The sequence below is a fragment of the Abramis brama genome (assembly GCF_963993115.1).
Source record: "Abramis brama genome assembly, chromosome: 7".
Taxonomy (NCBI): Eukaryota; Metazoa; Chordata; class Actinopteri; order Cypriniformes; family Leuciscidae; genus Abramis; species Abramis brama.
In genome coordinates this window covers 22,144,671-22,161,440 of record NC_139969.1, presented here as the reverse complement: position 1 = coordinate 22,161,440, position 16,770 = coordinate 22,144,671, and the positions used below count along the sequence as shown (strand labels likewise).

The window sequence follows — 16,770 nt, the reverse complement described above, 5'->3', positions numbered from 1 at the left end:
GATTCCTTAATGCATTTTAAAAGTGAAAGGTAAAGGACACCTCCCTCTATATGCAAATCTCTATTTTTCTCTTATTCGGTGAATCGTCTTTCTGTAGGCTACCTATTAAGCAAAGGAAAAAATAAAAGCAAAATTCTGCTGTAAAACCATTAAAACCATTGAAGATTTGATGATCCTAATTCCTCATTAAATACTACTTTTGAAGAAGATCTTCAATAGGGATGTCATTCACAAAAACTTTTTTTCTTTTTAGTATAAGTAGTCCAAAAGACAGATTAACCCCTTAGCTGTCACCCCCCTTTTTGAGAATGGACATTAAAATGCACTATTCAAGCTTAAATGGTTGTAATTCAAGAATGCTTTGGAGTATAGACCCAAGTTTGGTCTTGTTTTAAAGGTAAAAAATAGCAGATTATTGCTGAAAGCACTTCAAAAAATTAAATTATGAAAAAGTTATGGAAGTTTAAATTTACATTAAATCAAATATAATTTATTTTATATTTTTATTTTATATAAAATATATATTTTACAAAATATGTTTTACAAAAAAATTACTATAAAATCAAAGTACTCTTAAAAGTGAGAGGCGTACAGGCAGAACTATCAAATAATAAATAAAGGAAATTGACAACATCATTATATTTTTATTGAGTATTGCTGAATGTTATGGCATTTTACGACGGACAGTAATGAATTATCTCAGTGTGTAACCAACCACAGAGCCGATTTATTTTTCTTAATTTATTGTATGTTTAATTATTTTTGCTCTACCTCTAGTTTCTTGTTTTTTAAGTGCTTTTTTGTGAGGTATGCATCCCCTGTAATCCTTGTTCAATAATAAAAAACAAAAAAAACACAGAGCCTCGTAGTAGCGTGTGCTTTATACAGTCTCACACTAGGGGGCAGTACTTACTGGAGGTCGTGTTTAATTCCCAGCGCTCTTTTACTCTTGTTTGGTATTGTTCCTCTCAGGATGCAAAAGTTAACAGAGGAATAATAAGCAACTGGCTCTAGCACGGGCTAATGTATGGGAATATTTTGCAGAGTAGGGAATTCAGTTGAATACTATATAAACAAATCGCTCAAACGGGAGTCTATCGCACGCGTTAGTGTGAGAAAAGCTCTCTTATTCAACAACCCGAAGAAAAGTGCAGTCTGTATTAGCTAGCTAACGTTAGCGAACTAGCAAGCAAGCGGACTGTGTGGTCTGTTCAGTTAAACTGTAAATAACCGCTGTGGTTGATAATTTCAAGGATCATACTTTTTGTGCAACGGATTTTTTGTCTTCTGTTTTTCCAATTGTTATTTGTGGACGGATTATTCGCAGAGCTCGTGCCGCCGACTCTAACGTTACACCTCGGGCCTGTTGTGTTTCTCTCTAAAATGCTGTTTATCGCCCAGTCCTTCATCTCTGTGTACTTTATCACAAACGTGCCGCGCTCTTCATATTGAGGTAACGTTAATCGGGATCTGACACTAATGGAAGTCAGACTATAGTCTGTGCTATACATCGCTTACAGCAGCCGGGCTGACCGACTCTGGGAGATCCTCTAAACATTGACATGTTAACAAGCAGACGACTCAAAGCCGCTCATCTGCTTGCGAGTCATGTCAAATTACACTCTTTGTTTGAGGCGTTGGGTCAAGCCTGGTTGATTGTGTTCTCCCAGTTATTCTGCTTTGGGAGTCAGTTCATCGGTCGCTTTCAGTAGCTGATCAGCCCGCTCCTCTTGTCCTGCTATTGACTGAAGTCGCTGAGATGAACCCGGTAAACGCCACCGCGCTGTACGTGTCGGCGTGTCGCTCTCTTCTGCAGTGCGACCCGAAGGATCCGGAGACATACGGAGGGCTGTTCAACGTCCTGCCTTTCTTTAGAGACTCCCTATCCTGCCTGGTCTGTGGTGAGTAACTTGCCTTTAAAACTAACGTTAAGCAATGTACGAGAGGCCGTGCTATGTTTTGGATATAGTCACGGCTAAATAACGTTGCATCACGGGCAGCGAAGTAACGTTAGCCGTTTCAGAATATACAGCGCAGACTCGAGTTTGTTATTGATTTTATTAAAGGGTTACTGCTTAATAAAAGTATTTCAAACATATTTTAAGCAAACTGAGTCGCGTTCTTCCACTAGAACATATAGTCCGTGGCATAATCATAGATATATTCATATCTATGGCCATGGGCACAACAACGTTGTTACGCAAAAAAAAAAAAAAAGAGAGAGAGCTCTTCTGTGGGTTCTGCGCAGTGATATGATGGAGAGCTGTAACAACCAATCAGCATCCAGGAACGCTTTGAGGGCTTCCAGGGCTTTTTCAGAGAGTCTGCTTGCTGCAGAGCCATGGGTGGAGCGTGAAGTCCAGCTCCCCCTCTGGTCCAACCACACCATAACCCTACCCATAACTATCCCTCCACCGATTAGATCCACAGGGGTGGGGCTGGACTTCGTCAAGCTCCACCCATGACGTCCAGAGTGGGGAGCTGGACGTCATTTGGCTCTGCAGTGAGCACCACATGGACTTCTTGGTTTATTATTTAAATGTCCCATTTTCCCCCCATTTATTTATTTAACTCTAAAAAGTTATTTTAAAGATTTATAGGTCATGAACCAAACCAACCTGTGACAAAGTGAATCACAACATTACAAACTTTGATTTAAAGCAAAAAAGTTTCAAGACTGCATACTTAACTGCTTTAATGAAGGAAAAATATATCAATCCCATGAATCACTTCGAATGATATAATCAAATTAAAAACAATGGAGAAATATAAGACTAATCAATTAAAGATTTATATATATAAATCTATCTATCTAGATATATAGGAGCATTGTTATATTAACAATCTATAGATAGATAGATTGATTCCCTGATTGGTGGAGATTTCTTTGCAGAATCATCATGGGTGATGTAGTTTTTCACAATGAATTCCAGCCGTTAAATAGAATCCTTTAAATATAAGTTGAAATAATGCGGTCTAATGGCTTCAACAAAAGCATTTACCATCGATTAACAACCTCATAGCTCCCAGGTCTGTCTTTAATGGTTTATAAGTTATCATTAAAAGTAAATTTCCCTGTGTAGAAAATTAATGGGATTTTTACTCGCATAACCCATCTGTTGCACTCTATAGAACGGAATATTACATGATGTTATTTTGTTATGCTCAATTGTTTTAAATGAATCTATTTTTTTCTTTTCATCTAGGAAATTTGCTTCAGGAGCCGCTTGCTCCAAAAGATTCCTCCTGCCAGCACTGTGTTTGCAAGGGTTGCAAAGGCAAGAAAATGCTATTGAAGCCATCCTGCAGCTGGTGTAAAGACTATGAGCAATTTGAGGAGAATAAACAGCTCCAGATTCTGATCGACTGCTACAGGAGTCTCTGCGAGTGTGTCTCGGTGTGCGTCATGACAGAGCAGAGTGCCTTGGGGGTCAAAGGTTACGCTGAGGTCAAGAAGATGCTGGAAGAGGTGTTGGGGGTGAAGCAGGAACAAGAAGAGTTTTGTTCTGTCAAAGACACTGCATATGTTCCTCATCTCAAAACGGAGACCGACTCAGAAAACTCTGCTGACATCAAACCGACTGTCTCTGACAAACCCTCTGAGCAGATCCCAGCTGAGCTAGAGGCCCCCGAGCCTGTCAGTGCCGACGAACCTCTGAGATCTAACTCAGAACTACACATGGGTACCGTCACTGTTAACGCTGTAAAGTGCAAAGTTAGTCAAGACGAAAGCGCTGAATCCGTGCACCTCAGTGCGGAGAACACGAGCATCCTAGAGGACCTTAAATCTGACATTAAGAGCAAGGAGGTGTCTTGTGAACTGACTAAATCAGCAGCAGAGCTATGTCAGCACTCACAAACCAGCGGCGCCCTTACGCCAGGACACCCTCCACAGCCTCAGACGGGCCTGACGTGCCTCGCCGCAGCCCACAGAAAAGTGCGCCTGAGCCGAAAGCGTTCTCGCTCTGAGAGTGACCGCGAGATGCTCCAACCTCTGCCCATCACCAGCCTCATCCAGGGGCCATCGGTAGCGGCCACAGCTCCGTCGAAAACAGCATTTGAACCGAAAGCACCCTCCCCGCCGCCTGTCGTGGTCACTAATGGAGGCGTTTTGAAGGTCAACAAGGCCATGCTGGATTCAACGAAAAATATCCAGATAAACACAGACCTGGCTAATAAGAAGGTTCAGGTCAAGTCTAAAGTGGCCGTCCCGAAGGCGAAGGGCAAGGCGAAGGACAGACTGCTCTCGGCTAGCGTGTTGCCCGGCCAGCCTCCTAAAGTGGTATACAAAAAGACACAAGAGAAAAAAGGCTGCAAGTGTGGACGAGCCACCCAGAATCCAAGTGTTCTTACCTGCAGGGGTCAAAGGTGCCCCTGCTACTCCAACCGTAAGGCCTGTTTGGACTGCATCTGCAGGGGCTGCCAGAACTCGTACATGGCCAACGGGGAGAAGAAGCTCGAGGCTTTTGCCGTGCCTGAAAAAGCCCTGGAGCAGACCAGGCTCACTCTCGGCATTAACCTCACCAGCATTTCGGTCAGAAACGCTGGCACGAACGCTGCTGGAGTCCTCAGCCTGTCCGCGGGCTCGCCCATGGCCTCTTTCCTCGCGTCCAGCGCCGATGAGGACCAGAGTTTTGAAGATGCTCTCGAGATGCATTTTGACTGTTGATGGCTGTCCTGCTACTGATTTCTCTCTTAACAGTGGTCGATTCGAACAGAAATTGTTTGCCAAAACTCTTGTCTGTGGTTTTTCATGTTCAACCTCTACCATCAAACACACGCACACACTGCTGTAATAGAAAGTTACTGTGAAGTTGAGCTTTATGGCATATTTTGTTTTTATTTTGAAGGAACTGTATGCCTCTGCATGACTGTTGTAATCACAATGAACTAAGGATCTGATAAACATCTGCTTTTTTTCTTTAAATGGTCGATGACCCAAACCTTAAAATGAATTTCACATTTATTTGTGATACATTTGTCTGCTTACACGTATGGCTCATTATAAACTCTCCCAAAGCTATTCAGTGATTAACATTTGTTTACATTGTCTTTTTTTTTCTTTTTTTTTTACATTTATTTTTAAATATATATAAATATGAATATATTGCATCTAAACATTCATTGAAGGTAAAATTATACACTGCTATCTGTAATGTAAAAAACTTTCTTATGGTGAAAAATGTAGCACTTAGTCCCAATAGTGTTAATGGGTTTAGACACCTTTTCTGGTTGCTGTAGTGATCAGTTCCTGTGTCATTTTGACTTTCATTTATAGGACAGGGATGTCCCATCAGGATATTGAATTATTTTATTTTTTTGTTCAGTAGATGGTTCCTTATTTTTTTTACAGAAAATAGTGCTATGTCACTTTTTATTCGTCATGTTCAAGCTTTGAAAGAAAGATGTTCAAATTCCACGTTTGTCAGCGGTTTTATAAGGATAATGAAGCACAAATATGTCATGACAGAAATGTTCCTCCAATTTTGAGAGTTGCTGATTTATTTTATCCTCACTATTGTTCATTGTTAGTTCAGACAGAGCTGGCTGTGTCATCAGTAGAAGATCTACAAAGATTTCTGAAACAAGTGAATGTAAGAGTGTTCAGTGTGTCACCTGAGAATGTATTCAAGGCAGTGATAATTTTAAAAGCAATATGAGAATCGAAATGAGAGAGAACCATCTTATAAACCCTTTCCCCACTCGAAGGCATCATATTTGTTTTGATGTAAACGAGTATTTCAAAATGTTCTGTTGTTTAAATGTATGCCTGAGCACCTTTTAGCACCCATTGATGCCTCTTTACTCTGATCCTGATTAGTTGTGTTTGTCTTGCAGTTGTGTTGTGATTCCTGTTTTAGGGACCAAAACTAGAAGTATGTGTTGAGAAAGGTCAGTGAACACATCTTTACTGTTACACTGCACCGTTTCATGTCTTATGTAATGAAGCAGGGTAGGCAGTGCTTCATCTGTGTCCTTAAATATGCTTGAAAACACTATCAGTAGGGCTTTGACCAAATAATGAAAATCTTCTTAGTTGAGTCTTGGATCTTAGTGGGATATTGTGTTGTATTTTCAAAACTTATAGTTTGGTAGCGTCGTTTTATTCCTCCCTTTGCTTTTCAATGGTCATTACTTGAACTCTCAGATTTTAGTTTATTGATTTTTTTTTATTATTATTATTATTACTGGAGAACCTCTTATTATTGCTGGTTTATTCACTGCCACAATGAAATAATGAAAATTGCAGAAAGCAACAAAAATAAATTATAGTTTTTTATTTCTTGTTTTTCAAAACGGTGTGTTGTGTCATGTGTTATGAAAGTTATGTCTAATGCAGCACAAATTATTTTCTATTTTGTTTAAGCCTAGCTTTGATGTACGTCATTTCAGCCGCTAGAGGGCAACATTGTTACTATATATTAATTCCAGTTTAATATTTAAATTATGAAATTATCCTTATACCCAACATATTTTCATGTTGACATTTTAATGTTTTTCCTTATAAATGTAGAGGTTAGAAGGACCTTGATTAGCACAATTATCCAAAAGGCGTAGAACTACGACTATATATTTACTTCCAACAAACTGCTTATGAAAGGAACATAAAACAGCAAACATAAATGCAGTTTTTCTCATCGTTATTCAATAATGTGAGAATATTTGAAACGCCACAATGTTGTGCTTTCTTGAATTACTAATGCAACTAGGCATAATATTTTTACATTTTTATTGCAGCTTCAATACAAGTTCCTACTTTATTCACTCAGTGTTTCACAGTAGAAATATGACTCAGTTAATTGCAGGTCTTTGGAGTGAAAGTCTAGCACAAATGTAATGAAATGTATGGTGATATATGACTTCTGTTTGGTGAATGCAGTAGTAAAGACGAAATGTAGGCTAAGTATAATTTGAATACTTTAACGTTCTGTACACCTACTTGTAGGCCCTATATTAATGATGTTAGTATATATATTTTCAAGAGAAATTCCATTGTCATTTGGTTCTTAGTACATTAGTTTAGAAAAATGCTTAAATGTGTTAGTCATTATTTGAAAGACATTATACAGTTTCAGTTTGTTGATTTACAATATATACCATGTCATGCTGCAAAAGAAAGCATCACAATGTGAAATGTGGAAATCCCTAATAATAGACGCATTTTAGACGTAGCCTAGCCTACGTCTTCTCACATTTAAGTCGAATACCTACAAATGTTCGTCAAGCCAAGCAACATAATTGTGCACTGCCCTTATTCCCACAGAGAAGTGTAAGGGCCAGAAAGCAAAGCTCACACAGCCATGGAAACCATCTTCGTAATGGTCATTAGTGACAGAGACCCCTGCCAGCTCCAGCCTGCGCGCATACATCATCCCATCATCCCTCAAAACATCGTGCTCGCCGGTCAGAATGTAAGCACGTGGCGCCTTGCGCAAAACCTCGTCGCTCGCCAGTAACGGAGCAGCTCTGGAATCCAATAATGCCGGTACGTCCTTTAAGATACTAGGAGAGCCAGTCAGCGGGAAAACAGGCTTATAATCTTTTATCACTCGTTTGGGGAGGAGATTGGTCCAGTTCAGCTTTGAACGATTCAAGGACAGCAGGCTTTGGTCTTGGGCTGTGTGTTTGTTCAGCATAATGGAGTGCATGAGGTCAGGGTCGGCGTCTAAGTACTCCAGCCAGAAACGAGCCATTAGCCTGCGATACAGGATGGGAACATTGTGGTTTTGTTGATAGGAAGCTGTGTTGAAGTCTAGCGCCTGGAGCACTGGGTAAATCAAGACCTGCAGTTTGAATTTCACAGAAGAACTGTTGTCTATTCCAATCTAGTGAGAGAAAACAAAAATGCAGGTTGATTACCGCAACCACAAAGGTTAACTGAACCAACAGTTTGTTACATTTAAAGGAAGCTGCTGCATTCACGACAAAACATGACGTTCTACTCGGAGCTGTTTACGAACTCGGAATTTGCTTTTCTATCAACACCAAAATGAATCTGCAGCGGTCACGTGGAACAAGTCAGAGTTCTCTGAAAATTCCGAGTTTACAAGTTGCAATTAAGAGTTCTACGAGGACGTGAACGCTTTTTACAGGTCCGAATCTTCTGACAACGCACCAATAGTTCACCTAAAAATAATATAATATAATCTAAAATATTTCTTCTTAAGTCACCCATATGTAGCCCATTTCCACCACATAGCCTACGAACAATGTCTAAATTATGAGATAGTAAGCCATAATTAAGAGATACAAAGTCATAATCAAGTCGAAATGATGATACAGCGTCAATTATTAGATACTGTCATTGTCATCATCGTGTTGAAATGATGATACAGCGTCAATTATGAGATAGTCGAAATTATGAGATACTGTCATAATTATGACATAAAAAGTCATAGTTATGGCAAATTTCTTGCCATAATTTTTAGTTTTTATGATCACGGTCTGAATGAATCCTTTCTTTTCAATAAATCTCTTGACTGAGTAAACAAAACTTGTTTACTCAGTCAAGAGATTTATTTCACTACTTCGATTCTCAGTGATCCAGTAACAGTGGTTAAAACATCAGATTAAAAAAAAAAAAAATTAATGAATTTTATGAAAAACAATATGCAAAGCTATCGTATGACTTTGGACATCATGAAATAAAGCTTATAAGTTTTATGGACAACAGTTATGATACTTGTGGTGTTTTTTTCAATTTCCGAAGCTTAAAGCTCCAGTCCCCGTTCATACGATCAGAACAATTATTTACATTTCCTCTGTGTTCCACAAAAGAAAGTCATACAGGTTTGGAACAACATGAGGGTGAGCAAACACTGACAGAATTTTCATGTCTGTATAAACTATCCCTTTAACAGACAATATGACCTAAAATGAGGGCAATAAAAGTGGAAGTGTACCCGCTGAGCCACTGCAGCGGCCAGGTTCCCTCCAGCACTGTCTCCACACACTGCCACTCGCTCTGGATCGACCGAGTACTTCGCCAGCACTTCAGGCTTCAGGAAGTGCTTAGCGGCCTGCACACACTCCTCATACTGCACTGGGAAGTGCACATCAGGAGCCATGCGATAACTGCACAAAATGAACACTCAGTGTGGCTGATCTAATCCATAGATGATTTTTCTCTTCCTATGAATGCGAGTATATACTCACTCCACCGTCACAACCACTGCATCCAGATCAGCTGCCATCTGTCTGCAGAGACTGTCATATGACCCCAACTCTGATGGCAGATAAGCAGTCACATGAAAACAAAACTCACACATAATCCCATGAATGTCAAAATAGGACAGAGGGATTCCTGCTACCTGATTTATCATGAAAAGTGTATAATGGTTAATAAAGTAACATTCGGACATACTTGGAGCACCCAAGGCCCATCCACCTCCGTGGATGAACATAACTGCTCTCCTCAGCTTTTCTTCCCGTCCAGGAGGGTGGTATACACGCACATGTACCCCATCAAACAGGATATCTTCAGCCTGGATCTCTTGGTTTGTGATCGGCACCAAACTCTCGAAATTGACTATGGCGGAGTTGATAACGTGGACACTATGGCTCAAACCCAGTGAGTGAGCAACATCTCCCTACAAAAACAACAAGGTCAGAAAACAGTGATCTGAACTAACCGTTCCCCTCATTATGGTTTTGAAATGCAGTTCACATGATATTTTTGGTGCATTGAAAAAGAGAGAAAAGTTCATGAAGACAGAGAATAGAGAACATTTCATTCTACCCTTGGGTATTATCTACAGTTGTGCCAAGTTGGTCAAAGTTCATCAAACAGGCAAATCAAGGTCACGTCTCTTCAAAAACAGATGCTCCTCTATTAATATCAAATACTGGATGTGTCTAAGTTTTATGCTAATTATTTTATATCATGCAGTATATATCAATAACCCTGAGATGTTATATACTAAAAGCAAAAATCATTAAATGAGGAATATATTCTGCTTAAATGTAATAGCAAAGCAGGTATAAACTTTTATTATTGTTGTTTTGATTCTGTTAAAAAGTCTTATTTTAGTTGAGAATGGAATATAGACATATTTCCAGCCAATCAGAATGTTCCTTTCCTTAATTCACCTGGTGGACTGTTTAAAGTGTGATACTTACCATACTCACAACTCCTCGAAATGTGGCATCCAGCACCATCAGTTTCCATTGTTCTGGGATTTCCCTAGGCAATGGGATGTAGATGTAATAGGCAACAGCAACGGCTAATAACAAGGTAAAACCGCAAAGCAACTTCATCATGAAGTGATGTCTCTCTGCCCTTCTCTCTGGAGCTATCAGGAGGTTAGACAATATAACATTGTGCAATTGTACAAATATTTTTTTTTTTGATGTTACTGTTACTTCCTGTGGATAATCCTACAGCATTCTGGGAAATGTAGTTTTGCATACTGTGCTTACAAAGTCAAGTCACATTTGTTTATATAGCACTTTTTACAATACAGATTGTTTCAAAGCAGCTTTACAGAGATAACAGGAAAATAATGCTACAAAGTTTGTTTCCAGTAGAAAATAGCATCACAGTCCAGTTTAAGTAAGTTCAGTGATGTTTCATTTTTGTTGTAAAAAAGTTATGTTATCATTTATATAGCCGTTCTGGAGAAAACCGTGATTAGTCATCATCCTGCTCAGTTCAGTTCTGGTGTCAATGCAGGCAGATCAATATTATTGTTGAATATTAAATTAAAATGAAAATTTAATGTCCCCAACTAAGCAAGACAAAAGCCAATGGCAACAAAGGTGAAAAAAGGTGAAATAGGCGACTACTAGGGTAGTGACAAAGTCCCCGTTTCACAGATGGGGTTTAGATTAAGCCAGGATTAGGCTTTAGTTCAATTAGGGCATGTAATTGGCTTTTATAAATGTGCCTAAAAAAAAAAAAAAGAAAAAAAAAAAAAGGTGTGTATCTTGAGACAAAACAATAGCAGTGAAATATTTTAAGATATGTCAGTGCAAGTTGCTTTCAGTTAAAACAGCTCAACAGTAATGCATATTAGTCTGGGACTATATTAAGCCTTGTCTGTGAAACCAGGGGTATGTGTATGTAATACCTTGTTTAATTCATATTCATTTTCACTAAGGAGGTAATTTAAATACATTTTTGATGAGGTCTTTGGGGGAAGAAGTTAGGCAAAAATCTATAGCAATTTCTTTTCATGCTTTTAATACAAACTTTATTTTTGAGATCAGCAATCCGGTTAAGACTATATATTTTTTTAATAAATGTTTAAGCTGATAATGTTCAGTGGCATTAGGTAAGTTTTACTCAGTTTGACTTCAGCAGTCATGTCAAATGTCCTCCACTAGGGGACATTATTGTTATGAGAAAAATATTCATACTGTATGACCACTTACATGTGATGTGATGATGATAAAGATAATTAGTTTGGTTAGACATATTTATATATTTTAATAAAAACAAAATATTAATAATTAATGTTAAAACATAATATCTACATAAATAAAAATCAAATATAAAATGTGTGTGAGTGTATATATAAATATCGCACTTTAATCTATAATCAAGCCAATTCATTTTGATTGATTTACATAATTGTGAGAATATTTTACAAAGCATTAACCAACGTAAAACCATCATTTTTTATTATTTACCATGTTTTACCATGGTAAATAAATATCTTTATTGACAGCACAACGTTGATGCTTAGTTTATAATAAAGTAGTAGTGTCCTGGAAAAGTGCTCTCACAAATGTATCTTATGTTGCATTTCATTACAGCTGACGAAATGGATTATGTCACAAAAATTACATATTTAGCATATACCAAGTGAGTAAGGTCTGTGTTGAGTAGAAAACCAGACAGGTTCTAATGGTAGGTTTGACGTTTACTATAATCTCTCCTCACCACAGTCCATGCATGCATTGCATGTGCGCTGAGCTCTTCTGTCGAAACCATCCCTAGCCATTCAGGATTTTTGTTACTTCTGTGCAGTGATTACTGTAATTGCAAAAAGACTGCGGCTAGCTCAGCGAGGACTGCCAATTCAGGGGGAAAAAGCAGCAAGGGTTTCTGTCATACATTTGTCTCTTTGGTCTTCATAACTGTTGTTTCTGCATTTTCTATCATCCCTCCACTCTTATTATAAGACAATTGCGGCTAGCAACTGTTTGTTTTTGCTGAATGACTTCGAACTTTGGAAATATCTACTGATTCTGAAGAGACGTCAAGGATGGAGTGACGTTGAACCGAAGAAGCTGTTAGTTGCCAAATTCGGCAAAACTAAACCAGAAAAAGTTCTCAGTAATTTACAGACAAACAGCACTGCTATAACTCTGAGATCATTTATGAAACCAGTTTTCTTTGGGATAGCTAGCATATGGCTAGCACTGAGAGTACTGTTAGCCTGTGGCAGCATCTATAGTAAATCAGAGAGATATGAAACATTGCTAAATGAAACCATCTGTTGTGTGAAAATAATTATAATGAGACCAAAAGTTTTATGACTACAGGATTATAGGAGGTTTTTAAAGCACTAAAAAGCAGAATGATGCTAAACACGTGCTCACTGGGTTTCAGTGGTCTTCACACCATGCTATCAAAGACATTTAATTTCAGAGTGATCATTCCTAAATCTAAAAAATGATAAAATAAAATTAGTTTGGTTTAACACTCAAAAGATCAGCTGGCTGCACCTATGTTGACATTTACGCATGAAAATGGGAATTTTCAATCTTCAACTCTGACAAAAGAAGACTGTTCTTACCTCTAACCTCTCAAACACAAAATGTCATGTGAAAATTCAGCTGTTACAGCTGGGCTTATTTCTTGTTGTTTGAGGTCGTTTCACTGCTCATCTTCGCTTTTGAGATGACATTTAAGTTATTTGCCCCACAAATGATCATGGGAGTCACTTCTCTGAAGGTGTGGACACATAGCTATGACTAACATGATGTTTACCTTGCTAGAAAAACCGGGTTATACAGCTTAATGTGGTCAGGCTGTTTTTTTGAACATGGAAACTGGTTATGGGTTCCAGCCAGTTTAGCCAAAGGGGTCTACCACCTTTAACCAGGTTGAGCTTGTTTAGACATTCATTATACCATAAATAACAAGCTAGAGACCACACTGTGCAGTTGTTATCTTAAGGTACCTGACCCAACCCTAAAAAACTTGTTTTGGTGTAACCATAATTATTCAGTCATATTCAAATCTATTTTAAACCTGGGAAAAAGAGAAAAGTGTAGAAGAAAGAACAAAATTATGAACAAAATTAGAACAAAATTATGTTTTGTTTAAAACAGAAAAAGAGTAAAATGAGTAAGAAATATTTCAGATTTATAATATTAAAGGGATAGTTCACCCAATAAGGGAAATTCTGTCATCATTTATTCACCCTCATGTTGTTCCAAACCTGTATGAATTTCTTTCTTCTGCTGAACACAAAAGAAGATATTTTGAAGAATATGGTTACCCCATATTCTATATACCAAATCTCCACAGGTTTGCAGTATTATAGAGCTATTGGATGGACCCGAGGCTCCTCTTACCAGAGGTAAATGCTGGATGTCTGGAGGCTTCATATCCCCGGTTCATACCATTACTGTCCTGTCCTCGGACAGGGTTGCAGGGTTCTTGCTGGTGAAAGGTATACAGCAAGGGGACAGTGACCTTTTCAGGCTGTTCTTTGGCTCCAAAATTTGCTCAGTGTTCACAGGTTGACTGAGCTAAATCAGATTTTGTGAGGTTAGTGTCAAGATCGCATAGACTGAAATGAGACATGGCATCTTGATACACAAACATCTTACAATGAAACTTGTTTTTAAATGACTGATATAAGAGTAGAATTAATGAATAATTTTCCACAAATTAAATCACATCTAAAGGTTTGAAAATCCTCTCTAATACCTTAAAAGCGTGGCAACATGATTTTCATGAATATATGTTTTATATATTTTTTTTATACTTGAAATATGTAATTAAATTATGAAAATGCATACATATTTTTTTAACAAAAAATAATCACATAATTGCATGACAATAAAATTTAAAAGGGTTGTTACACCCTTTCAGGGAGCAACACCTACACCCTGTATAACATCAATAGAAGAAACAACTGTATAAAGACTCTTGCTTTATAAGCTTTGATAATGGATAATGGCAAATCCATGGAAGACAAATCCAGGGAAACACCCATGAGAAGAGATGTGAGACAGCTAGAGAGAAAAAAAAAGCTCTGAATAATTCCCTTCACATGGTGTTACTTGGATCAGTAACACTCGGCCCTCTGAACAGCTTGTTGGAAAAAAAAACAAAAAAACAGGAGGCTTATTTCTCCATATGGGGCATCTTTTATACACCCTAAACGAGAGACTTGTCTTACTCACAATGACATCATCTCTCAGCATGTTCCTCTGGGCTGGAGTTGCACTGCTGGCCCCAATCAGCACAGAAACATCAGCCAGCCTTCATTTACTGCTGCTCCATCTGAGAGAAAAGAGAGGACAGATGAAGTCAGAGAAAGTCCTTAAAAGTCAAAAGACTCCTTTGTCCAGGCCCTTACTGTGCTAATCCAAAGCAGAGCGACTTTAATTAGTTTTTGAGATTAAAGTTCTTTGATACCCCTATCAGCTGCTTTGACAGAGTCACCAAGCTCTCGAGTCCCAGAGGAATAAAATATGCGATCCAAGCTCCACACAGAGGACCCATGAGTAAGGTCTTTTAAGGCTTTTAAGGATCTTTTAAGGCCTCACCAATGTTTAAAGGAATAGTTGACCCCCAAAATTTAAATTCTGTCATCATTTACTTTGCAAACATGACTTTCTTTCCTCTGGGAAATTCCAAAGGAGATGTTGAGCTGCTTTTCTAACTCCAAAAAGGTCACTATAAAAGTGTTATAAAATCTAGTCCATACATTTTCCAAGTCATATAATAATCACCAAAGACTGAAATTTGACTTGACTTAAAACTTTATTGTGTAATTTATTTTAGGAGCATGAAAGCATTTAACAGCAGCACTATGTTGAGATCCATACAGGCAGTTGTTTTGTCACACATGCAGACAGCTAGTTTCCATAGCACCAGGATTCTAGTAATTACGTGCGGAAATGAAGGAATCATGGACTATTTGACTGGAAATGGATTAGAGCTGTAAATTAATTCTGAAAATGAATTGCAAATCTTAAAATACCACATTATGTCATGGTTATGGATATTTAGCTCATTAAGAATGTACAAAATGTACCTGGAACCTTCATGTAGCAGCTTTAATTAAAGTTCTAAAAATGTAAACATATAAAGGAAGGAACAGAGCTCAGAGGATCATCTCAGAGAAATCCGAGCATGACACTGTCTTGAAAAATCTAAAAACATGTAGAAATAGCCCTCAGGCGTCACAACCAAGCCACGCTAACCTGCACCTGTCTTCTGATTCAAGTCATGACGAACTTGTACAAACAGGCATTTCATATTTGAATACAGATGTAGACTTGATGTATCCCATTCCCAACTCTTAACAAAAAGCCTTAAATATGGATAAAAACATTGCAAAGTGTTCACGTTTCTTAAATATGTTTTACAGATATTATGTTATGTACACACCTACACACGTCTGTAATGTTGAAATAAAAGGACAGTTCACGCTAAGATGAAAATTCATCAATTACTTTCCCTCATTTGGAAGACAATTTCTGCCACATAAGAAATGATTTGGTAATTCAAAATTATGACAGTTATGAGCTCCAGTCCAAACAGAGGACTCCTTTTTTTGGTCCCTACACTGTTTAAAGAAATAGTTGACCCCAGAAATCATATTTATGACAAATTATGAGAAAAAGTCCAAGTAAATAATAATTATGACAATTATGAGATAAAAAGTCATGATTATGACATTTGTCAAAATTTATATTTTATTTAATAATTTCACCTTTTTATGTCATAATTCTGAGTTTTTAACTTAAAATGACTTACTATATCAATTATCAACTATTCTACTTTTTGTCATTACTTTTTATGGCATACTATTTTTTAATAGTTATGACTCAGTAGTATGACTCAATTAGACACCTCTGACTTTTCACAAAACAGACATTTAAAAAATATATATGTTGTGTTTCACATAGTCATAATGGTTTGGGATGAAAGAAGAGTTTGTTTTAGGGCTTTGTTTTTGTTTTCTCCAATAAGTTTCACAATTCCATCTGAAAGTTCTGCAACTTTTTTGCAGAAAATATTCTTTCTTCTTATGTAATGCCAAGGAAACATCGCATTGTACACATTACGGAAGCTCTCCTGTGCACATCTGCTTTCATTTTTACCAGAGAGGGTGTTCCACCATCCCTACTACATCCGCAGTAGGCTGAGAACACACACACACACACACACACACACACACACACACACACAAATTGCTTTTGTTCTTCATCTCCGGCAAATAAAGAGGTATGCAGCTGACATTCCTGTCTCCGAAATCAACACGACAAGAGTTAGAACTTGCAGCTGTCGTCCAAATGTCTTACACGCACACGCATGTATAGGCTACTAGTTGAATGTTTACATTAATTACAGTGTTCATTTTTATTTCTTTGAAGTTAATGGGACTTGTATTAGACTTTTCATGTAAGTTAGTAAGCTAGGTTGTTAAAACATCTAATTTCTGACATAAAAGTCTGGTTTGTCAAAGTCAGGGAGGGTTGAGTGACAGGACATAAGGAGGGTACACAATGCCCTCCCTTGCACTTGGGCCTGTGCCATGCGGTGCCACAGTTGGAAGAGTTGCGCACAAAGGATTGTTT

The 16,770-nt window shown here is 37.9% G+C and overlaps 2 protein-coding genes across 2 annotated transcripts; one reads left to right on the top strand and one right to left on the bottom strand.

Annotated features, from left to right (window-relative positions):
* The first annotated feature begins 945 nt into the window (after positions 1 to 945).
* On the top strand, positions 946 to 6,293 carry msl2a (MSL complex subunit 2a). Its single transcript, XM_084118894.1, has 2 exons — positions 946 to 1,901; positions 3,207 to 6,293. Exons 1-2 carry the CDS (start codon positions 1,760 to 1,762, stop codon positions 4,667 to 4,669), a joined length of 1,605 nt encoding a protein of 534 aa, XP_083975020.1. The 5' UTR covers positions 946 to 1,759; the 3' UTR covers positions 4,670 to 6,293.
* nceh1a (neutral cholesterol ester hydrolase 1a) lies at positions 6,293 to 10,880 on the bottom strand. Its single transcript, XM_084118895.1, has 5 exons — positions 10,120 to 10,880; positions 9,365 to 9,590; positions 9,157 to 9,226; positions 8,904 to 9,075; positions 6,293 to 7,826 (listed from the first exon to the last, which is right to left on the bottom strand). Exons 1-5 carry the CDS (start codon positions 10,258 to 10,260, stop codon positions 7,209 to 7,211), a joined length of 1,227 nt encoding a protein of 408 aa, XP_083975021.1. The 5' UTR covers positions 10,261 to 10,880; the 3' UTR covers positions 6,293 to 7,208.
* Positions 10,881 to 16,770: the final 5,890 nt, after the last annotated feature.

What these genes read in the sequence shown, in the direction of transcription:
- nceh1a (XM_084118895.1), bottom strand. Translation starts at nt 10,260, where the DNA reads ATGATGAAGTTGCTTTGCGGTTTTACCTTGTTATTAGCCGTTGCTGTT. An exon ending in GCAGTGGTTGTGACGGTGGA is followed by an intron (nt 9,076 to 9,156) that starts GTGAGTATATAC and finishes CATTTTGTGCAG; the next exon opens with TTATCGCATGGCTCCTGATG. An exon ending in CCGCTGCAGTGGCTCAGCGG is followed by an intron (nt 7,827 to 8,903) that starts GTACACTTCCAC and finishes TTCTCTCACTAG; the next exon opens with ATTGGAATAGACAACAGTTC.
- msl2a (XM_084118894.1), top strand. Translation starts at nt 1,760, where the DNA reads ATGAACCCGGTAAACGCCACCGCGCTGTACGTGTCGGCGTGTCGCTCT. An exon ending in CCTATCCTGCCTGGTCTGTG is followed by an intron (nt 1,902 to 3,206) that starts GTGAGTAACTTG and finishes CTTTTCATCTAG; the next exon opens with GAAATTTGCTTCAGGAGCCG.